At 45.3% G+C, this 24,736-nt stretch overlaps 1 protein-coding gene across 1 annotated transcript in view; it reads left to right on the plus strand.

The window, feature by feature from the left end:
• Positions 1-23,455, plus strand: part of NBS1 (nijmegen breakage syndrome 1) — a 73,683-nt gene extending 50,228 nt beyond the window's left edge. Inside the window, exons 5-14 of the mRNA XM_086806528.1 lie at positions 3,347-3,477; positions 3,667-3,716; positions 3,860-3,980; positions 4,118-4,201; positions 20,648-20,837; positions 20,925-21,022; positions 21,122-21,571; positions 21,661-21,722; positions 22,857-22,956; positions 23,069-23,455. Of these exons, the coding sequence (XP_086662654.1) occupies positions 3,347-3,477; positions 3,667-3,716; positions 3,860-3,980; positions 4,118-4,201; positions 20,648-20,837; positions 20,925-21,022; positions 21,122-21,571; positions 21,661-21,722; positions 22,857-22,956; positions 23,069-23,140 (1,358 nt within the window). The 3' untranslated portion in view covers positions 23,141-23,455. The remainder of the gene's footprint in view (positions 1-3,346; positions 3,478-3,666; positions 3,717-3,859; positions 3,981-4,117; positions 4,202-20,647; positions 20,838-20,924; positions 21,023-21,121; positions 21,572-21,660; positions 21,723-22,856; positions 22,957-23,068) is intronic.
• Positions 23,456-24,736: the final 1,281 nt, after the last annotated feature.

Genomic DNA, 24,736 nt, shown 5'->3' on the forward strand with positions numbered 1-24,736 from the left:
GCCTGAACCTAAGCGAATGATACCATGATTGAGAATGCACAGGTGGAAGCATAAACAAGACGAGAGACAGTAGAGAGAGTTTGTGGACAAGATCACCTTTTATATTAGCTTGAAGCTTTACAATGGCAATAGGCCAGCAAGAGAATGTTGAACTTGTGCAAGGGAACGGATAAAATAGTGAATAAAGGGGAACTCCTTATATAGTCCATGTGTGAGCTGGCCAACTTGCCTCTAGGGCTGGCCGACTGCTCACAAGACAAATAAATAGGAGAAAATGCATAAAATACCCAATAATAGGTACAGCCCCAAAACACTGAGATGCATAAATTCTAACAACAGAGCTATGTAGTTGGGTGTTGTACTAGTGGGCTCCATGTCCTGGACACAGCATGGGTGACGTGTCCTGGCCTTAGTATGGGCAACATGAAGCTCCTTGGCGTCTTGTACCGTGGCACGAAATAGAGGAGAGCCACTTGGGCGGCCAAATGGTGATAGGGATCGGGGATTAGGACAACAGGTTGATTATAAGGGTCAGGACTTATAACAACCCATAAGTGAGTTATAAGTGAATAATCCCATAATTATATCTTTTATTGGAAAAAGCTATATAACTGAGGGTTATGAGTGGACTGGGTTATGGTAAAGTGAGAGTTACGAGTGGAGTGGGTTATGGTAAAGTGAGAGTTATGTGTGGAGTGGGTTATGGTATTGTTGTAGTCGTGTGCTATGATGGTTAGTACTTAGGCCATGAGAGTGGTACTAATCCACTCTTGCGAGTCCATAGTGATTAAGACAGTCTGCCATTGGTACCTCGGGACTGGTCATGGTGGTATGGGACACGAGGGCATAGTTGTTGTTGATTGACTAACCAAGATTGCTAGATTTGTACCCACTAAGTCCACCATAAAGATCCCTAAGTTGGCGCACTAGTTTATTGATCAACTTTTTAGACTTTATGGGTTGCCTTCCTATATTTTAAGTGATAGGGACTCCAAGGTTATTGGACAATTTTGGGAGTTAGTTTTCTAGAAATTGGAGACTACCTGAGTATGAGTTTGTCTGATAATGGGCAAACAGAGAGGGTGAATGAGGTTTTGGAGGATATGCTTCATGCATGTGTCTCCCAAGAACTATTTGATTGGGAGAGGTACATTCCTATGGTCAAGTTTGGCTACAACAGTGCTAAGCATACGACTACCGGATACACCATGTTTATGCTTGTGGATGGGTATGAATCCCGATCCCTTGTGCCCTTAAGACTTAATAGTTTGAAAGTGGTCGGATATGGCACGGTTTTATGTTGATAGGTAGCGTCCATTAAAAGTTTTAGCACATAGTGCTAGGTTGGGGATTGAGATGGTGGATTTTGTGTGTGATTTCATAGTCACACCCTTATTAGGTTCTGATTTCATAGTCACATCCTTATCACATGATTTTAGGCATAAGGTGCTTTCTTTAGTAGCGGTAGACGTTGCTAGTCCTAAATGACCTTACCGGTGTTCCACGAACAAAACAACAGGTTTAGTAAGTCCCCGCCGGGATCCCTGTATATCATTGCAGCTTGCAAGTAGGGTTATGTATAGACTTTGTGCAAGACTTGCACATGACTCTTGACGCTGACATGACACTAGACCTAGATGGTGCTTGGCGGACTGTCCGTGGATAAGGGCTCACAACATGCAGTCCATCAAAATGGTGTCTTAAGTGTACGGACTAAGTAGAATGTCCTCGTGGCACCCTAGTAGTACAAGTGTGCATGTGATATCGCCTCCTGCTTCTTATGTTGAGGGGGCTATCATTGCTTCCGGAAAAGCCGTCAATGATACCGGATCTTTCCATATAACTTCTTATCAACTCTTGGAAGGTCCTCTAGACTGAGATCTGGGAATTGCACGCAAAGATCCTCGTCTTTGGTATCCATTGGTAGAATCTTACTTCTTGACCTTCAATATTCACAGGTAGATGACAGAATTCTTCTTCTTCTTGATCCAACTTAGTGGTGGACAAAGCTGTCTGAGAGTACTCAATACCTGAACTTCCCAATGTCCCTTATGTCCAGGCGCCGTTCTAGCTCGTCTTTGTGCCTTTTTCCTCTTGCCGGAGAAACCTGAGGTCACTAATTCTCAAGATTAGCCACACGGTTAGCTAAAGGAAGATCACAAAAGCCACTGAGGGTGTTGCTTGTGGCATAGGTGATGCGGTACTCTTGAGTACCTTGGATGTATCGCAACACCCTCATACTTGCTTTCTAATGATTCTTCTGGGGCTTGTTGGAGAACGTGCTCAAAACACCAACATCAAAACTGATGTTTGGTCTAGTATATAAGACTACCAACCAGTTTCTTGTATAAGATCTCATCCACAAGGTCTGAAGTGTCTTCGGTTGGATAGCTTTAGCTCAACCTCCATTGGGGTACCAACTGCCTTGCATTCGTTCATGCCAAATGCCTTGAGAATCTCACGTGCATATTTCTCCTAAGAGATGAAAATGTTATTTGGCTTCTGCCAAGCCTCAATCCCCCCCCCAAAAAAAATGCGTGAGCCGAAGATCTATCATCTCAAACTCTGCACTAAGCATCTGCTGTGCTTATGAGATCTTTTTCTAATGATCCCTTGTTAAGATGGGGTCATCTACATAGAGAACAATGACCATATACTGCTAGGTGGTGGGCCGTGTCCTCTTTGTGCTGGGCTTGTCGCTAGGGAGGCTGGTGGTGGGGCGCTGGGTCTACCTAGGCAGGTGCCTGTCCATCGGAAGCTGACACTTGCTGAAACAAGTGCAACCTGATCGCTGAAACCTATCGGAAAGGGGATGGAGAGGAAGGGCTCGGAAAGGAGGGGCAAAAGCAGAAGGGGATGGAAGGGTGGGAGGCCGGGCGGAGGAAAAGGAACGCTAGAGAAGCTAACAGAAAAGGCTTGTTTCGTCCTAGAAGCGGTCTTGTGCACATCTTTCTCGGTTATCCTGACCTGATGGTATACACTCTTTAACTATCTTGGAAATTATTTGCACCATCCAATCTCTCGAAGACATTGCATGCCCATCCCCAGCCCCTTCTCATGTCTCCTCGTTTCTCCCCTCTTGACTTGCTAAGTTTATGTTTGTAAAGTAAAGTCAACTTTGATATGTTAAAAGATGTTATTTTTTGTGTAGTTACTGTTGCCTCGGAAGTAAATTGTCCAGAAATGTGTGCCAGGCTCACATATTACTGAATTTTGTTAAACAGATAGATTGTGATAAAATTGGATGTACTCTTGTCATATTAACCTTCACTCAGTGATGATTTGTCTTTCCTGCTGCTTCTATTTATTCTGTGATGCTCAGACTATGCCTTCTAGCAATTTGCAGGTGGATATGCAGTGGACAAATGGTGTGTAGAATGTACACACCTGATTGTGGAGGATGGCTCTTATGTCACTGATGCTGTCATTCAAGCTGTGGCAGAAAAGAAACCGGTTATTGGAACTGCTTGGGTTGAGGTATGACATCTATTTGTGTGTGTGTGTGTGTGTGTGTGTGTGTGTGTGTGTGGTACGATTTCTGCTTGTGTGTGTGTGTGTGTGGGGCCGATTTGTCATTTCCTATGTGTGTGTGGCCAGACTTGAAGAAAATGGTCACGTTAGTCATGATTTTGTTTCATGTATACTTGTGTGCTCTTTTTTGATCAGGCTGTTGCTGCAAGAAGCTCTATATCATCTGAATTCCCAAGCTTCTCGAGGTAAAAATGTTTAGACTGGTGTATGGCATTAACATGCCCTTTCTAAATCACATCGCAATCTATGCCCACCACGACTCCTCATCAGGATGTCTGTATGTTGTAAATGGTCTAATTTTTTGAACACTAGAAGGTCTTATGTACAGGTTTACTCCAAATTTGCTATGGAAAATTGATGGTGATGCTAAGTTGTTGAAGATTATTGAACCAGAAGTACGAGTCACGGCTTTCAAGGATTTTACCTTCTATGTTGGATCCATGTATCTGGTATTAATAATCCCTGTATTTAAGCATCTCAAACATGATGCACACGCCACATATTGTACTTGAACATCCTTAACCAATTTACAGAACCTTTTTCTTGCATCTTTGCTTGAGCAGCTCACCTTATATATATTTTGCAGTATAACTACAAGGATCTAATTCGGCTCCTTGTTGAAGCTTCAGGCGGAATTGTTGTCTCTGTTACTGATATCATGAGATCAAGGGTAAGCAGGTTTTTAAAATTTTGCTTATCTTAATTTTACATCTTTGAGGCAGATTGGAAAGACATATTTTTGAACCGGGAATATGTAACTGCATTTTAGTTGGCAAAGAGACCTGGTGTCACATGCTTTAGCCCCACACTTCAGAATCCAGATGCATGTGCCATGTCTATTATGGTTACAATTAATAAAGAGTACAGATCATTGTGAGCCCTATTGGTAAAGGGACAGTACCCTGAGGCATCCTGCCTAATAGATTGTCGGGCTGGTAACCAAGGAGGAAAGTTCAGGCAGTGAAGGAGGAGGGAAATTGAATTCATTAAGAAAAAAGTGGGCCTACAAGATTGTGTCAATTACCAGGTGCTCAGCAAGTTGACCGTTAAGAGTAGGTTTGTGATTTTTGAGAGGCTAGATGGTAGAGATCTTCTCCAAAATCAACTTAAAAATTGGATGCCACAAGATGGGGATTTCATAGAAAGACACCGCATTCTGCATCAAGATAGGACACTAGGAGTATAGAGTGATGCTGTTGGTCTGGCCAATGTATTGGCATGTTCTGAACACTTTTCCACACTTTTCTAATGTTAACCCTCAGGGAGGAGGTTTTATATGCTTGCACAAATGCACATAATTTTGTAAAGGGGGAAAGGGGTAGGCCTAGGCTGTCAAATTTAGGTGGGAAGAGGTAGTCTAGGAGCCTTTACGATTATAAGAAACCTTAGAGGGGCATTAATAAACATCAAATGTCAAACACTTTGTGTTCCTCATAATAGCAGGCAGATTCCTGCCGAAGTCTATAATGATATGTTCGAAAGGGATCTCTTAAAATCTCCAACAGCATGAACCATTCTGGTGTCTTGCCATGATGTACCTTCACTTTTCAACATATTTGACATGTTACATGCGATGTGGTCTTGATAGTGCCATAATTAAATATTGAGTAGAGATGCTAATCAACCCTTTAAAGACACAACCGTGCAAATACACAGACCAAAATAGTTGTTATCATTTGAGCATTCTCTGCACTTCTGAGACGTCTGGACGAGCTTTGGACCTATGAACGGGCTCCATAGTGGGGACATGATACTTGGATAGGGTCATGTGGACTGGCACTTGGATGGCAGGGGATGTCCACCTAAAAAGAACTTCCGGGAGCCCTACAAGGGTGGTAAAGCTGAAAATAACACATCTAAAGAACAGGGCCCAAGGAAGAACAAATTCGGCTTAACCCCGGAGCAAAGAGAGCAATATGCCAAGGATGGGAAAATGCTTTTCTTGTGGTAGCAAAGACCACATGTTTTGACAATGCCCAGATCGCAAATCAAAGCACGAGGACAAGCACACCAAAGCTAATGTACATGCAGTTCCTGATGTGCAAGGAAATACAGGTCATGATGCAAAAGAGCGAATGGTTTGCAAGGCTTGGGGGCAAATCAAGGATCAGCCCGCACTCTTCATGTTTGATGACTGTGCAACTGACAATTTCATCTCTATGCAAATGGCAGCTGCATTGGGTATTCAGCCTCAAGATATGCCTGCAACAATTGCGGATAATCTGCAAAATATTCCTCATTTATCCATTTGGCATCAATAGGCAAATAATTCTTAAACTTAAAAAGGTATCTCCTGGAAAGCTTTCCGGCAGGAAGCTTTCGCTCCTTGTGAAAAACAATCTGTTCTGGCTGGAGGTCAACTCTTTAGAAGCCCGGGGGGATGTCACCAATTGGCCGACCATTTGGTTCATCTCCAGTTTTTGACACCAATTGGCCGACCATTTGGTCCATCCCCAGTTTTTGCGTCTCGTTCACTTGAGGCCAGGCCGGTGTCTCGTGTGAAGAGGCCAGTATTTTGCTGACATGGACGGGAGCCAGACTGGTGCCACCCGTGTGTTAGCAGGATGGTGTCGTATGGACGGGAGCCAGACCAGTGCCACCCGTGTATGACCTGGACTGTGTTCGACCCATGGGATTGTCACGCCATGGAAGAGCCAGTATTCGTGCCGTGTTTTGCCTATGGGACTGTCACGCCATAGGGAGACTCGTGCCTGGAACTGTGTCTTACCTAACTGTCACTCCATAGGAAGACCAGGTTTTTATGTTTTATGTCGTGCCAGTTTTGTGCCGACAGATATTTTGTACTTGTTCCATGAACGGGAGATATGTCCATGTTACTATTTGCACATGCACTCATATTTTGCATGTTTGAAACTGTTTTCGCATGACATGTATTTGTGTGTTTGCCTGCTTGACGTGTTACTTACTGAGCGGGGACGCCTGCCAGTGAGTCGTAAAGTCTGCTCTGTATTCTGACGAGTTTTGGTGCATGTGAACAGGTGGTAAGTATGTCGCACATATTGTTTTAATGTTTCATATTCTAACCTTTTATTTTATAAGGTTAGGTGTTCACATTCACTTAAATGTGGGCACCCCCTTTGGGCACCCACTTAGGGGCCAAGGTGGGGAGCCCCACTTAAGTGCGTGTGGGGGTGGGCATGGTCACCTACCCAAACTCCCCACCCACATGCAAACGTGGGAATCACCAAAGTAAACTTCACTTAAATTTTATTAAAAAAGGCTTCCTCCATGAAGCGTAGAGGATCAATCGCTTCCATCCTTCAAGCGATTATTCACCAACTTGCGCCTTCTCTCCCTCAGGCGACTGTTTTTCCATACACAACAGGCTGCGCTTGTTCTCTCCCAGGCGGCTGAAGTTTGATGCGCATGCTCCTCTGGTGGGCTGTGCGTACCATCTGCAGCAAGATTGCTGCGCATGCTGTTTTTCCCACTAAGCATGTTACCTCTCCCACAGGCGCATGCTTTTACCTTTACCATAAGCGACTGCTTCTAAGGCTGCTGGCTGCCCTATCCTCTGCACTACAGGCTGCAGCCAAAGCACCTCCCCATGCTTCTCTACAGGCGACTGGCTACTGTTCATGCTTTTCTACTGTCTATATAACTGCTGGCTGAATGAGCTTCTACAGGCGGCTGGCTGGCAAACAGCGGGCGGTTCTTAGCAGACGGCTGCACTTCTCCAAGGCAACTGCATCATCACCACCTGCAGGTGGCTGTGCACTCCATCTCCAATAAGGCAAGAGGCTGTGTACTCTACCTCCAGCAAGCTGCTCATTCTCCCCACACAGCAGCCAGGTCTCTCTCCTCCCTTGCAAGTGAATGCTTCTTCTCTCACAGCAGGCGGCTGTGCCCTTTGTGGTCGTGCTTGTCTTGATGGTTCTACACGAGGCAACTGTTTCTTCAACAAGGGAGGCTTCATATTCTACACAAACACCACAAGTATTGGTTTTCTATCAACCATCTACAAGTAAGTGAATTTCAGATTTAAGAAAAGTATTTTATGTTTAAATCTGGTAAGGGATTCATCCCGCTCGGCCAACACCCGTTCGGTGCCGGGTTGTCCAAGCTATATTGGCGAACCTCGGTCCAAAGGTGCTGAGATCGGGAGAGCCAGGCGTTAGTACGAGAGCGCCTATTTGTGCGTGGTCTCGGAACACCAGTGAGGCGCTCTCCGCGGAGTCCAGTGAAAGCATAGGACCGTAGAGATTGGACCACACTAGTGGTCGTACGGCTTCGAGCTTCTACATCAAGTTTCGACTTCGAGCATTCTTGTTTGGTACTGTTTTCATATGTACATGGACATTATCTGGTTCTTGGAACCCATGGAGCATTGTATTCATTAAATACTCCCAATAAATATATCATATATTGAGGGGGGGGTCGGCCCGTTCCGGCCCCAGTGCTGGTGTCCATCTTTCCATTTCATTTCATTTAAATTTCAAGTTGTATTAAGTTGTCCATTTCAAATTTGTGGTTTTAAAGTTGTGCTATTAAGCGTGTGGGTGTCCAAACGGAGTCTTTCCCACTTGACGGGATCGGTTTCATTGGTATCAGAGCACGGTTGTTTCCCTCTTCCTAGTGGGGAAACGAACCTGTGTACTGGACATCCCGCTTTTAGCAAACTTAAAACACAATGGACAGCCAAGGCAACCCTTTGGAAGTGCCTAATTCGAGGGGTCCATCTAGTGACTCTCGTGGGTCTGATGCCCTGCGAGGTAGACACAAGTCCCTTGAAAGGGTTATTGATAGTGAATCAAAGGGTCAACTGTCTCCAGGAAAGACAGTTATGCTTGAACAAGAGCCTGATGCTATGAGGGCTGAAATGGAACATATGAGAAAACTTTTGCAAGCTCAAGAGCAAGAGTTAAAGTTTTTGCATGAAGATCCCCATCTGCAAAGTGCTATTGAAGCCAGGAAGGCTGATGCTATGGTAGATGTAACTTTCGAATCAATGGCTCGCGAAGTGGGCAAGAAACCAAGGGAGTTGGCACTTGCCTACCTCCTCCGCAAAGGTGATATCAAAGAGGGGGATGACGGAGAGCTGAAATTCAGAAACCCACCTCGTTTGAAGCATGGAGATCCCGCATCCCAAAGGCTGAAATCTTTTATGCAAAAGGAAGAGGTGACAGTCACCTCTCGACATGCATCTTCTCCACAAGGCATAAAGCCTGACAGATATATGTATGCTAGTGCTCATGGAGGGCATGAAAGTCACATGCATGCAAGACATGTATCTCATGGTGACAGGTCTGCTTCCAGAAAAATTTTGCCTTTTGAGTTGTCTCATGGAGAGACAATGCCATATGCAGGTAAGTCACATGCATCTGAGTTTCGAGTTCGTGGAGCACATGCCACCGTGCCCCATGAAACTTCTATGACGGCCCATGGAGCCCATGCAGACAGGGCTGTCCCGTTGGATAAGGGGAAAAGAAAAAGAGAAGACCATGAGCCTCATGCCAGGAAGCTCAAGGAATTCAAAGCAGGTGACAAATCTGTTAAATTTGATGCTTTTCATGGTGAACATGATGCTTCTAAGGTGTTAGCATTTGTGGCACAGTTCGACATTGCTTTTAGCGATGAGGATTTCACAGAAAAGTCAAAGGTGCGCCATGCTAGCATGTTTTTGAAAGGGACTGCTGCTCATTGGTGGATCACTGAAAAGATCACCAAGGATCCCATCTCCACTTGGAAGGAATTCAAGGATAGATTTTATGCTCAGTTCTTGCCACCAAATGCAGAGCAAACTCTCACTCTAAAGTGGGACAGGCTGGAACAAAGAGATAATGAAAGTGTGCAACAGTATGTTAACAAATTCTGGAAAGTGTTGCTGGAAGTGACTCCCTTCATGCAAATCACTGAGGATGAAAGAAAGAGGAAGTTTCGTTCTGGACTGCAACCAGCATATCGATCGGGTATTGAATTGCACCCGAAACATACGTTGCAACAACTCATTGCTTCTGCTCTTGCTACGGAGCCATTGGTGCTCAAGATTAAGCAGGATCAAGGAGGTTCCAAGGGAAAAGACAAGGCTGCCCCAAATCAGCAAAAGGGTGGACAGCCACCTAAAAAGAACTTCCGGGAGCCCTACAAGGGTGGTAAAGCTGAAAATAACACATCTAAAGAACAGGGCCCAAGGAAGAACAAATTCGGCTTAACCCCGGAGCAAAGAGAGCAATATGCTAAGGATGGGAAAATGCTTTTCTTGTGGTAGCAAAGACCACATGTTTTGACAATGCCCAGATCGCAAATCAAAGCACGAGGACAAGCACACCAAGCAAGGAAATACAGGTCATGATGCAAAAGAGCGAATGGTTTGCAAGGCTTGGGGGCAAATCAAGGATCAGCCCGCACTCTTCATGTTTGATGACTGTGCAACTGACAATTTCATCTCTATGCAAATGGCAGCTGCATTGGGTATTCAGCCTCAAGATATGCCTGCAACAATTGCGGATAATCTGCAAAATAATCCTCATTTATCCATTTGGCATCAATAGGCAAATAATTCTTAAACTTCACAAGGTATCTCCTGGAAAGCTTTCCGGCAGGAAGCTTTCGCTCCTTGTGAAAAACAATCTGTTCTGGCTGGAGGTCAACTCTTTAGAAGCCCGGGGGGATGTCACCAATTGGCCGACCATTTGGTCCATCTCCAGTTTTTGACACCAATTGGCCGACCATTTGGTCCATCTCCAGTTTTTGCGTCTCGTTCACTTGAGGCCAGGCCGGTGTCTCGTGTGAAGAGGCCAGTATTTTGCTGACATGGACGGGAGCCAGACTGGTGCCACCCGTGTGTTAGCAGGATGGTGTCGTATGGACGGGAGCCAGACCAGTGCCACCCGTGTATGACCTGGACTGTGTTCGACCCATGGGATTGTCACGCCATGGAAGAGCCAGTATTCGTGCCGTGTTTTGCCTATGGGACTGTCACGCCATAGGGAGACTCGTGCCTGGAACTGTGTCTTACCTATGGGACTGTCACTCCATAGGAAGACCAGGTTTTTATGTTTTTTATGTCGTGTCAGTTTTGTGCCGACAGATATTTTGTACTTGTTCCATGAACGGGAGATATGTCCATGTTACTATTTGCACATGCACTCATATTTTGCATGTTTGAAACTGTTTTCGCATGACATGTATTTGTGTGTTTGCCTGCTTGACGTGTTACTTACTGAGCGGGGACGCCTGCCAGTGAGTCGTAAAGTCTGCTCTGTATTCTGACGAGTTTTGGTGCATGTGAACAGGTGGTAAGTATGTCGCACATATTGTTTTAATGTTTCATATTCTAACCTTTTATTTTATAAGGTTAGGTGTTCACATTCACTTAAATGTGGGCACCCCCTTTGGGCACCCACTTAGGGGCCAAGGTGGGGAGCCCCACTAAGTGAGTGTGGGGGTGGGCATGGTCACCTACCCAAACTCCCCACCCACATGCAAACGTGGGAATCACCAAAGTAAACTTCACTTAAATTTTATTAAAAAAGGCTTTCTCCATGAAGCGTAGAGGATCAATCGCTTCCATCCTTCAAGCGATTATTCACCAACTTGCGCCTTCTCTCCCTCAGGCGACTGTTTTTCCATACACAACAGGCTGCGCTTGTTCTCTCCCAGGCGGCTGAAGTTTGATGCGCATGCTCCTCTGGTGGGCTGTGCGTACCATCTGCAGCAAGAATCTGCAGCAAGACTGCTGCGCATGCTGTTTTTCCCACTAAGCATGTTACCTCTCCCACAGGCGCATGCTTTTACCTTTACCATAAGCGACTGCTTCTAAGGCTGCTGGCTGCCCTATCCTCTGCACTACAGGCTGCAGCCGAAGCACCTCCCCATGCTTCTCTACAGGCGACTGGCTACTGTTCATGCTTTTCTACTTTCTATATAACTGCTGGCTGCGCATGAGCTTCTACAGGCGGCTGGCTGGTAGACAGCAGGCGGTTCTTAGCAGACGGCTGCACTTCTCCCAGGCAACTGCATCATCACCACATGCAAGTGGCTGTGCACTCCATCTCCAATAAGGCAAGAGGCTGTGTACTCTACCTCCAGCAAGCTGCTCATTCTCCCCACACAGCAGCCAGGTCTCTCTCCTCCCTTGCAAGTGAATGCTTCTTCTCTCACAGCAGGCGGCTGTGCCCTTTGTGGTCGTGCTTGTCTTGATGGTTCTACACGAGGCAACTGTTTCTTCAACAAGGGAGGCTTCATATTCTACACAAACACCACAAGTATTGGTTTTCTATCATCCATCTACAAGTAAGTGAATTTCAGATTTAAGAAAAGTATTTTATGTTTAAATCTGGTAAGGGATTCATCCCGCTCGGCCAACACCCGTTCGGTGCCGGGTTGTCCAAGCTATATTGGCGAACCTCGGTCCAAAGGTGCTGAGATCGGGAGAGCCAGGCGTTAGTACGAGAGCGCCTGTTTGTGCGTGGTCTCGGAACACCAGTGAGGCGCTCTCCGCGGAGTCCAGTGAAAGCACAGGACCGTAGAGATTGGACCACACTAGTGGTCATACGGCTTCGAGCTTCTACATCAAGTTTCGACTTCGAGCATTCTTGTTTGGTACTGTTTTCATATGTACATGGACATTATCTGGTTCTTGGAACCCATGGAGCATTGTATTCATTAAATACTCCCAATAAATATATCATATATTGAGGGGGGGGTTGGCCCGTTCCGGCCCCAGTGCTGGTGTCCATCTTTCCATTTCATTTCATTTAAATTTCAAGTTGTATTAAGTTGTCCATTTCAAATTTGTGGTTTTAAAGTTGTGCTATTAAGCGTGTGGGTGTCCAAACGGAGTCTTTCCCACTTGACGGGATCGGTTTCAGATACAACCTCGTCTCATGTACAGGGCATGGATCAAATAATCAAGCGAGTGGAGAAAGATGCACTTTCCCTCCGGCTGGCCGCTCTGTGAGGAGAAGGCTATCTCATACAAGCATAGTAGCAACGGAAGGGGAACGGAACGAAAGTCCCATTAGGGGAATGGGAACGGACCAAAGGGGGAACAAGAATGAGGGGGAACAGAAAGGGGAATGACAGAGATAATTCATAGAAATGACAATAAATCTTAATATACATTGCTCATTTTAAAACCCGTATTACGTAACCTTAAAACATAAAGACATACTTATAGAATTTGCAAAAGTTTAGATATAACAAATTAGAGACACACTAAAGTCTACTATCTAGTGCACCTCACAATTTGCGAATAGATACTAAATAGATCTAAGAGTTTAAAACAAATTAGCCCACATCATACATGACATAAGTGACAAAAGACACAAAATGTGGCCCACGGCCTAGATAGAAGAAACAACCCAAGTCTAGAGTCCAAGCCTCAAGGTGACATGCAAATACTAAGGAGAGATCATGCATGGCTACTGCCAATGATGCATTCAAGGAGACTATTATCTATGTCATCCAAGAAAGCCATATCATCAATGCCATGACCCTGTGAAATTGGTACAGCATAAGTGTGAGCATGGTGGTTGGTGAGCAAGATAAATATTTTAAAGTTCATACTTGGGTGGCCGGACAAAAAGGTACGATGTGTGGACAACCCCAAGTGTAAAGGGGACAAAGATAATTAAATCCAAAAGGTTTTATAACCTTTGGTACCAATGGAATTAAAGTTCTTAAGGTTTATAACCTTAAGTCGCACCTAGGAAAGGTTTTAATAAACTTTATGGCCCTAGGATAATTATGGGGAGGGCTACTCCACTTTTAGAATACACGCTTCCCCCTTTCTACCTCTCTAGCTTTTTGGGAAAAAAAACGAGAGGCTGGCAGGCAGCGTGGACTGCAGGCGTGGGAGTTTTTCTGAGTAAAAAACTGAATCAGACAGGCTGCAGGCTGCGCCTCTCTCTTACTCTTGCTTTTGGAGGGACAGTAGGGGGGCAGCTCTGATATCCAGGCATGGGAAAGACAGCTTCAGAGAACCTGCGCTGCTGGTCACTGGTGGCTTCTTGGAAGGGCTGCAGGCGGGCTGTATTGCTGAGGCTACAGAGGCAGTCACATACTCTTCTATGCATGCTATTAAGAGTTTGAAACAGGCTGGTTGCTGGCTGAACAGAGATACAGGTCTCTTTTCTCTCTCTCTCTCTTTCTCTTTAGTTCTTGAAGAGCTGGTTGGCTGCTGGCTGCAGAGCAAACAGGCACCTACAGGTTCTCCTTTTTCTCTCTCCAATGCTTTTGGATAAGAACTGTTTGTTAGCTGAGAAGTGTGAACTGTGAGAAGGGAACACAAGGCTGGACAGCAGGTTCTCTCACTAGTTCTCTCTCTCTCCCGGCTGCAAGACAAGAGGACAGGACAATACGGGGCTCTTCCTCGTGTCTTTTCTCTCTTGTGGAAAGCGACATAAAGACTGTAAGTTTCTCTTTCTTTGTGAGCAAGTGGGACTGCAGGTGATGTCTTATGGAGTCTCTCTTTTCACTGGCTCAAGACTGTTTTAGAGTGGTTCTCACTGGCCCTTTGTGAGAGGAAGGGTTTGGCAGTTCAGAGGGTAGAAACAGGACAAGATTGTGGGCTGTTTTGGATGAGTTTGTGGACTGGTTTTCATGGCTGAGTTTATGGCTATGTGCATGGTTCAGTCAGATGCATATTCAAGGCCTCATGGATGTACAAACTTAGTAGATTAGAGGAGATAACAGTGTGGTGTTCTTGGGACACAAGGCTATGTAACCTCTATGCTAAGAGGTCCTGAGGATTGCAAGATTGGACTTTTAGACATTCGAGCCATGGATGGCCATGTTGTAATCATCTGAATCTTTTCCATTGAAATTGAATAAAGAAATACCGAAAGGGGCGCCAAGCTTTGGGGCCAACAGGTGTCGTTCTCTTTCTCGTTTTGGAGCACTCTAGCTCCTGTTTAATTGTTATTGGCTGGACTACAATTGGATTTGGTGACTGCTAGTCTACCGCACTTTGGTTTCTACCGGAGGCCGGTTTCAATCAAGATCAACATCTGCAGCATCCAAAGCTTCAACCCCATCCTCACTAGGATCTGCAAGTCCATGTGTCTCCTCATCAACCAATATAAACTTCTTTGGGTTGGAAGAAGCCATACACCAAGCAAGCGCAAATTAACACTTACAAAAATCAAGTCATTGACTTGTTTTGTCCCAAGTTTGTTTCTCTTCTTGGATGCGACATGGCCGAATACACTCCATAGTTGCTTAATCAGAGAGGAGCTTGCACCTTGAGACAAGATTCTTACTACCAATGATTGAAGCTTTGGTGTACGAGCCCCATAATCCTCCCACCATAAAGCAATCCCAATCTTAAACCTGTCTCTTTGTGCATCGACCGATCCAAACCCTTCCCAACTTGCTGTGATAAAATCCAAGTTGGTCTTTCACCAACCTTCCTTTATGATCATCACAAATCTGCCTAGAAAGCACCGTCTCGCAACCATCCATTCGGGATCCAAGACATGCAGCATCATGCATGGGAGAATGATAACCATTCCATCGTGCTTCACATAATTCTCGAACCTCTGCATATTTCTTATCGGACAAGGCCATTTCCCTTATTTTCTTGATCATTTGATCAGTCCCTTTATAAACCTTGCCAATGCATGGCCCCCATCCATCTGCAATCCGCATCAAGCGCATGATCGGGTTCATCACAACATTGATAGTGTTGACTTCATCCCAAAATGTGAAGTCTTGTATGGTTCTCGCAAACATTGCTTACATTTCCATCGTGTTGCACCTCCCTTAGATGAATAGTGTTCTAGCCTTTCAACCTCATCTCACCACCTGGGGACTCTGACGGGAGAGCCCTTACAAGGGAAGCAACAATGGTCATTTGAATGGACTCAGAGAAAAGATGAATCCAAGTGGCGAATGGAACTCGCTAGCTGTCTCTGCTTAGGGTCGGGGGTTGCTGGAGGGCGATGGGAGTGCACTAGAGAGGAAGAGGGAGGGGGGAAGGTGGGCTCAGAGGAAGGGGGAGAGAGGAGACTGTTGCGGAAATCATCGGAGGCGAGGATGGAGGAGGAGGGGGTGGGAGGCGGAGGCGGAGGAGGGCGGAGAGGCAGGAGAAGGGCGTGGCTTGGAGTGATCCATCGGAGAGGGAGACTGTGGGGAGGGGCTCACTGGGGGCTTAGTGGGGCCAATTGGTCTCATTGGACACTGAGAGTTGGAGGAGGAATTTCGGCGGGGAAGCGGCCGCCAAACTGGAGGGGCGGAGGAACCCTCGCTGTGATTGGAGGGGGCCCATCCCTGATGGGTGTGATAAATGCTCGAGACGGTTCTCTGACAGAACCAAATCCTCCTGTGCTCTGCTAGCTTGGTGCCCGTTGGTGGCACTCACTTCTAGTAGTCGGCTGAGGGCCCGGGCCCGGGCTAACGATCCGCCACTCTTTGATAGCAGGATCGTCCGTGGTCGGGTCTTGGTGCTCCATTGCCTGAGAGCCTGTCTCTCTCTCTTCCCCTTGGTGAGGATCTGAACGGGAACTGCCGGGGGGGGACCACAGGAGCCGGTCTCCTGGACTAGCACCAAGGGCAAGCTCTGGCGAGATGGCCCATTTGCTTGCAAATGAAGCATTGGCCTGGAAGGCCTGGGTACTCCACTTGTTGAATGATGGGGTTGCCCCGAAGACATTGGATAGATATGACATGAGGCATTGACTCCACTGAGGTAATACAAATGTGAAGGGATGGAATCCCGGCTGCCCGTGCGAGGGACGAGGCAACAGTGGGGGGGGATTCCATCACTCTCCCAACGGCTCCACCAATCACCGGGAGAAGAGGAAGGTATTCCTTCCTGAGGCTTGGGAAGCAAACTATCACTGGAAAGCCTGACATGCTAGCCAGAGGGTTGGATGTGGGGTCGAAGCCGTGCTGCCACTGTGCAAAGAAGGCTTGGGCCATGCGCAATGCAACGGGGCTCAGCTGCATGACTCGATCTGACGCCTCTGGCAAATCGAACTTAACCTAGTAGTAGCCACGCCCCAGAGGATGAATGTCTATGATCTTTGCAAGCCCACCGATGAGGCTCGCTTGCAAAAGATCTTTGAGTTGTCCGCACAAGTCGGCTACTGACAATCTTGCATACTAGGGTGGAGGCCTCTAATGTTGCAACAGTTGTAGCGAGGATCTGAAGGTCTGCTTCGGAAAAAGATAATCAAGTAATGGTGGCCTTGGTCAGGGTTGACGGAGCAGCTACCATGGAGTCCTCCTGAGGGTGAAGACAAGAAAAAGCCGAGACTTGCCAAAATGAGGATGTCCCAAAAAACTTGAGAAAACTTTCTGCTAGAGACGGAGGGGAAAGAAACGGGGAGTGGATACGCAGGAGGGAAGGAGGAGACCCGGGGGGGGGGGGGGGGGGGGGGGGGGGGGGGGGGGCACGCACGGCTGTAGTAGTGCGGGGGGCACAGAGGGCAAGTGGGGGGCAAGGAGGGCGAAGCGGGAGGGGAGAGTCCAAGCGGCAAAGGAGAAGAGGGGGTGAGGCGCAAGCAGCAGGTCGGGGGTGGGGGGGGGGTGGGGAGGAGAGCTCACAGCTTCACTTGCTTGGATGTGCTTTTGTTCGTGGTCTAAAGAATGAAACTTATCCAATATGCATCATTCTTAGCCTTTTGTGAAGGCTGTCCCAAATCAGCCATTGGCTGAAAATTGCTTTTGGCTTTTCCTTTGCCCTTGCCTTGTGAAACAAATGCCCCATCATTGCAACGCATGATGGAAGATTTGTTCTTCTGATTCTGCTGCTCCTATAGCAACAAACTAACCAGCTCTTCAAACAAGATTGGTACCGGGTTTCCCGCATAGACAGAGTGAGTGATGTGTAGAAATTCAAGTAAGTTTCTGGCAGTGATGGTAATGTCCTGGAGATCAGCTCCTTTTTAGGAATGACCTCATCAATGCTAAGCGATTGCTTCCAAAGATCTTGGATCTTCGTAAGATGATCAACCATGCTCTCCTTCTTTTCAAGAATGACCTCATCAATGTTAAGCAATTGCTTCCGAAGATCTTGGATCTTCGTAAGATGATCAACCATGCTGTCCCCATCTTCCATGGACACATTTTCCAACTCTCGTTTAAGAAAGGCAACTCTGGCCTCATTCTTAGCCTGATACATGGTCTCCAATACATCCCAACCTTGCCGTGATCCTCCAAGACCTGATATGCGGGGTAATTGATCGCTTTATTGACAAAGCAATCAAAGCCATCACTTGGGCATCACGAGTATCCCATCTCTTTTGCTCGTGTGAGGGAGGAGTAGGTGTTGCACCACAGCTAGGTGTGTTAGGTCCTATGTCTATAGAGCGTACATCTTCATCTGATACATAACCCCATAAACCTTTGGCCACAAGAAGGTTTCCGACCATGAAACTCCATAGGGAGTAATTATTGCCATCCAACATAACCCCATAAGCCTTTGGCCACAAGAAGGTTTCGGACCATGAAACTCCATAGGGAGTAATTATTGCCATCTAATTTGTCCTCTTGGGACAAAACCCCGAATATATTAGTTGTATTCCCAGCCATAATGTTGAAATCTCTTTGCTAAGAGATATGCAAACCCTTGCAACCAAGTGTGCTGTAAAAAACACCTGTAGGCAAAATCCCAATGCACTGGAGTGCTATGCTAGGTAAAAAACACCTGTAGGCAAAATCCCAATGCATTGGAGTGCTATGCTAGGCAATCACATGTTCTTGAGCAAACTTTTTGCCTCAAATACAAGGCTGCAATAAGTGTTTGGAGTGTCCTTATGACACTTGCAATGCGAATCCGTGCACATTCACTACACAAATATCCAAACAAGGCCTATAGCCCCAAATTTATGTACACCAATGAGCTGCATGATGTGCCAATTGCACATAAATGCGAAAAGCCCCAAATCTTAATGCACCACTTGGCTCACAAAAGCCCCAAAATTTTGTGTACCTTGTAGCTCCAATGGTGCAATTAAGCATGAATTTTCGAAAAGCCTCAATTTTTATTGAACCTTGTACATGGAATTTTGCATTGTAGTGCTGCCTGCACCTGGAGTTTTGCAATGAAGCATGTAATTCCCAAAAGCCCCAAAAACAGAAATCCAAAGTAGTACCTCTAAGATGCTAGAGGGGGGACAGGTGGAACAGAGAGGTAGCGACTCTGAATGTGCGGACTTGAAGTGAGACAAAGCCGCCGGTGTTGGGGGGGAGCAGGGGCGGCAAAGATAGCTAGGCCAAGTCAGCAGGTGTAGGGCCGTCGAAGGGCAGGCAAGGCTAGGCACATGTTCGTGGAAGGCATAGGCGGGCAGGTCTGTCCAGTCAGAGCTTCACGAGCGCGTCCAGCCAAGCCCTCCTGCTCTGATACCACTGTTGGCCTAGGAGGGGATTTGCAGCTACACACAGAAGTACACAGTGCACGGATCAAGGAAATGGTGATGGATGGAGATGCAAAGATGTGGATTGCATTGGAATGTGTGTGGAGCTGAGAAGTCAACCCACACAATAATTTCAAAGTACAGCGACAATAAAAAAGGTGTCCTTTCACATCATGTGTGCTAGGGGGGAAAACCCAAAGGGAAAAAGTGTGCCTAGTTATGCCCTGTTCACATGTGGCACTACAACCATGTAACATATGCCAATATGTACTGCCTTCGCTAAGAAGGATGTGAAGGTTGTGCCGCAAGAGCTACAAGACTAATAAGATCTCTTTTATGTATGAAGGCCGAGAGCATCTTATAGATGCAGGCACCTCGGGAGACCCTATCTCTGTTTTATCTCATGTGCAAATCAATAAAGCAATGAAAAAGAGCGTTTCTTTGTACGTGATGATGTGGAACATAGCAATGTGCATGTAGGTTCTCTTACTTGTGATAGGCTGAATTTCTTAAGTGAGTATAGAGTTGCTTTGTAGACACAATTCCATGCGAGATGCCTCTACTGCGGCTAGAAGATCATTGTATTGATTTGGTGCTAGGTAGTTCGCCTTCTAATAGGCCCGCTTACCGTGCGAGTACTCGCTAGCAAGAAGAGATTACGAAGTAGGTGGGTGAACTATTGGAGAAGGGCTTGGTGCGATCGAGCTCTTTGGCATTTTGCTCACCCATTCTTCTTGTTTGGTTCATTCCGCATGTGTATGGATTACAAGGCCTTAATAAGATAACCAGTTTCCCATGGCAAGGAGTGATGATACCTTGTATAAATAGGATGGGTCAACATGCTTTACTAGCATTGATCTTAAAAGTGCAAGCTAGCCCCAGGCCCCTACTGATTTACCGCACTAAATTTTCATTTTCCCCATATTTCCTCACTGTCTTCTCAAGTTTCTTGTCTGTTTTTCCCTCATTTCTTCTTTTGGTCACATTTTCCTTCTATTTTTACTATGTAATATGTAATGTTAAAGATCTGTGGTTTCTTAGCCGTTTATGTTTCTAGTCTGAGGCCATTTCCATTGTGCAGACATCAGCCTTTTTTGCTTCTGTTTCTGTTCCATGTGGCTATGGCGGGACATCTAGATGGCTGAAGCACCCACTAAGCAGTCAGAGTACTCTCAATGTGCTGTGATTGCCATCATGACTCCTGAGAATCATATACCTAGCTGTACGATACCTATGTAACAAAGCTGTATGCATACTTATGTAACAAAGCTGTATGCATAGCTATACAGGGTACTGTACTGGCTGCTATAAGACTCTGGAGATTTTTAGTTGATCTATAAGGCTGCTCTATAGGTATAGTAGTCATTGCTGAAGGTTGGATGTCATGACCCCAAGATTTCTGTAAACAATCTAGGGGCTGAAATTGTGGTCTAAGTAGCAAGGTATTAAGGTTTTGACTTGATTACTGGCTTGGGAAGCATGCTGTTGATATCTGAGCTTTGGGATCTGATGTCGATGCATTTGTTATTGGTCTGGCTGGGCTATCCATGATGTACAAGATCTCTGAGTGGTGATATCCTCAATTTCAAAGAAAGCATGGGACTCACATTGCTCTGACATCTGGCACTACTTTTGTTGTTGTGTGTGTTTGAGGAGTTTAAGATACCCTAATAGAAGGGGGGTGGAGTTGAGGATTTAATCTGTGTCTCTGGGCGCATGCATGTATATCAATATGTTGGTATCGTGAAGCAGAGAAGCTAATCTGAAATCTAACTGCATCGAGGCTTCTTAAGGTCTCACAAGGTTCCCAGAAGCAGCTCAATGAATTGCTTATTCTTCCGGCTTTGGAGCCTGAGCTTCAAAGGTGGATGAGTCCAGAGGACTTGAGATCCATATCTCATGTGCGGAAGACAAGTGAAGAAAAGTTTATTGCAGCTGTGTTGGCGGGACAAATCAAAGAGGAGTATTTCGAAGTTCCAGCAAGTAAGGTGGTGGTGAAAGCTTTTGTACTGTCAAAGCTAGAGATACTGTTGCCTTGTATGCTCAGGAGCTATGACTTCTTGTTTGCAGGTCCTGCTGTCTCAGCTTCATCTGAGGAAACAGTAGAAGCTTCTCATTCAGATAATCATGAGGATGAGATAAACTCATCTGTTCAAGTCACAGGACAGGTAATCGTGACTCCGGCACTGGCATATTTTTGTCTTGCAGTAGCAGCTATGACAAGCTCAATGTAGAGATCATTAACGACTTATTTTTTGTAATTGTAGCCCTTCTTCATAGGCAAAGATGCCAAGGTGGCTGTCTTATCACGAGAGCACTCCAGGCCATCATTCTTTCAATCAACTATAGACAGAACTCCTCGAGCAAAATCATCAGTTATGCAGCAGGATGGTTCCGGGCCCAGCTTTGCAGGATCCAGTCTCAAACACAAAAACGAGCCTAGTGTGGCCATTAAGCCGGTGCCCATATCCAAGGAGCATTTTAAAGGTGTTCAGAAGCCTTCTCGCTCAGCCTCAACAAGCCGTTCAGAAGCCCCTTCACAGAGCGTGGACCGAGTTCGTGCAGATGAGAACACCAATATTACCTCACAAGATGTAGGAGATTCAAAAGCTGATGTTGAGTATAGAAATGATCTTATTGTAAGGACAGGCGTAAAGTCACTGGAGGAAGACTCTTCTAAAGATCTCTCACAGCCGAATTTCAAACGTTTTAGGAAGGTTAGCAATGGTTTGAAACCTTTAATTCTAGTATCGGTAACTCGATCTATATGCTGTATGAGTTAATGATTGGTTTTTCTGTTTAGCAGAAGCATGGTATATCTGGCAATAGCTTTGCTGCCCTAGTGCCTTTTGCAAAAGAACCATACAGGTATGATCTACCTTTTCTGGTAACAACAATCATAAGCTGCAAGTCTTGTGTATAGAGTGTGTCAGAAGCATGGGTATGCCTTGAATTAGAGTAGCAGTTGAATGATATTGAAGCTCATGCTGATTTAGTCTATCAAACAATCTGAAGAAACACGTGTGACTGATGCTAGAAGTACAGAGATCCATGCACATAGACATGAAGAGCCTACTCTCAGGATGCATGGCAGTCAGGCTTAATGGAAGGCATATGTGACCATGGGGGTTTTGCTCTAGGAGAATGCCAGCTTGTTTAATGAGACTTGGACCACAACCTTCAAAGAGATAGCAAATACCATAGCTATTGCAAGGCTGTCATAGGTTTCACCAGGTTACGGTGTCATTCTGTGGATTTAGGTGGAAGATCTGCACAACATATCAAGATTACACGTTAGGGAAAGTGCTTTTTTTGGGTGAAGGCATTTCATGGAGGAAGGTTATTTGAGTTGTGGGATGAGGCTGTCTATGTAATGTTTCACAAAAATATTTTAAATGGGGGGATGCCAGTGAACTTGTCATAGAGAAGTGAGCACGTGTTTTTTTGGCAAGTCAGGCAATGGAAACATGGGGCGGACAGTAGACAAGGAACAGAGAGAGGAGGCAACAAATGGGGGAGAAAGGAAAGAAGGGAGACGAGCGTAGGACAGAAAAGCAGCAAACAAATCTCCAAACACAGGCATGGACTAAGAGGAGGTTCTACATCAAAAACTTAGGTGTACAGTCTCTGCAGTTCAATGAGTTTCAACCCAAAAATTTAGAAACAATCAGGCACATTTTTATACTACATGGGGGTAAACAAGTAGGGCCGACTGATACCTGTGCATGATGACAACCTAATAATTATCGCATGAGAGATTTGGATCAGAATTAGAGTTAAGGCACAGAGTGTTTGGTATAGGTAGGGAACTTAAGGGACACAGGCTTCTTATATTCCGAGGGCCTGTAGGATGTCAACCCTAAAGATTATACAAAACAAAAGGGAAGCTCATTGAGATAAAGAACTCTCGAAAGTGAAACTTGGTTCGCAAACAAGGTGAAAGGGCGAGAACTGTGGTTATTTGTGTTATGTTTGAACTTGTGTGCCAATCGTATGTGCTAGGGAGTCCGATTTCAACAAGGAGGTACAAGAGTACATGCAGCAAGAGAAGAAGCGCAAACAAGCCGAAGCTCTTGCAGAGGATCTGTTCAATGCTGAGCAGGTGTACTGAATGCTCAAATTGTAGTTTTATGCTTGTTAAGTTGTCTAATATAAAAATTATGCCCCTGCATGCGTATGTACTTAACACTCATCTTCATTGCTCTGATCTTCAGCTCAAGAGAAAGAGGGGTGTGGGGGCATCTTTGGTATCGGCTTTGCATGGAGGAAGACTAAAGGCTATATAAAAAGGCTGTCTTATCATGGAGGTCCTAGTACATGGGACCTGTCTCTTCTTGTTCTTGACATTTGAAATGCTTAAACAGTGCGCTTTTTTAGCTTCACTAAACAAGGTGCAAGCCTCAATGTATTGTATGTGCACATGCCCAGCCTTGAAATTTTGCTGACAGTACTCCATGGGTGAGGGCATTGAGGTGCACTGGCCACTACTCATACATATACTGGTTTTGTGAAATGACTGCCAGTGCCCACAAATAAGATTACAGTGACTGTGAAAGTTACTATCAACGCCATTAATGACGACATATGGCTGTTTTTTGAAAGCACAAGGCCATTGGTATGCATGAAAATGTTCATTAAGCTGAAGACATAAAGATAGTACAGTGAAACCCAAGGGGTTATATCCAAGAGAAAGCATTAGAAGTAGGCAGCTCCATAACTAAAGCAAAACACCAAAACCAAGGCTATTCTTACCAGGCCACCAACTGCTTCTACATTGATAGGCTCGAGTTTGACTGGGTAGATGGCTAGGTAGAAGTGAGGTAGTGCCTCATCTAGGACGTAACATGGTATATAACAATGTGCTATGATGTGGCACATCTTTGCGGACTTTTGCCATGCTCTTCGAGTGGCTTTGCATATCTTGAGATCCCCTCTACCAGGTGTAATTGTAATTGTGAGTACCTCTTCCAATGTGCTGGCTGGTTTTGGTTCCTTAAGTTGTGCTAGCTTCTATTGTTGAAGAAGAAATTTTACCTAGATGGTTTTGAAAAAAATCATCATTATTGAAGTGGGTGTACTTTGCCTCGGTAACACTTCCACTTCCTTGGCCAAGGTGTGTAGCTTCTAGGGAATGTGGTCTACATATTTGTCTAGTGTGAAAATTGGAGGATGCTCAAGCACCCATATCTTCTTTGGGTGCAAAGGCTACACTCTAGATGGGGGAACTTTCTTATATCTTTGAGAATGGCAACAAGTTTATTAGAAGGGAGAGATGAATGCCCAGAGAGAGGGGAAAATGAGTTAATCACTAATTACGTCTTAATCACTTACTAATCACTTTGTTAATTATGTTGATTCTAGTGTTTGATCCACCATATCTCATCATTTTGCTCAAATTTCAACAGGTATGAAAGTGGTGTTTAATCCGAAAGGGGTAGCGTCCTCATCTTGCTCCTTTTGGGCACTCCATCCAGTTTTAGTCCTTCAGTATTCCAATCTTGGTTGTTGTTCAAGTTGTCTCGCTGTTTGACTTTGTCCTCATTCTCTCATGATCAATTTACCAATCGGCCAGTGGCGTACTAGTGGTCATAGAGATGTCGTAGATTGTGTTTGGAGATATTTGAAAATGATTTGAGGCATTGTTAGCATTTATATCTAAAGAAGGAATTGTAGTAATTCATGAGGATGACACCCAATGAAGGATTTCTTGAGAGGAGGGAAGCATAAAACCTATTATCTCTTATGCACTTCCAACTAATAGTGGTATAAACACCACTTGCAAAGTTATATCATGAATTACTAAACCCAAACTTGAATCAACTTAACTAATGTCATTAGTATAGAGCATTTTAATCATCGATGTGGCAACTATAGTATCTTTG

This window comes from Cibotium barometz, chromosome 12 (genome assembly GCF_041138505.1).
Source record: "Cibotium barometz isolate CiBa-2024 chromosome 12, ASM4113850v1, whole genome shotgun sequence".
In the NCBI taxonomy this organism is placed as follows: Eukaryota; Viridiplantae; Streptophyta; class Polypodiopsida; order Cyatheales; family Cibotiaceae; genus Cibotium; species Cibotium barometz.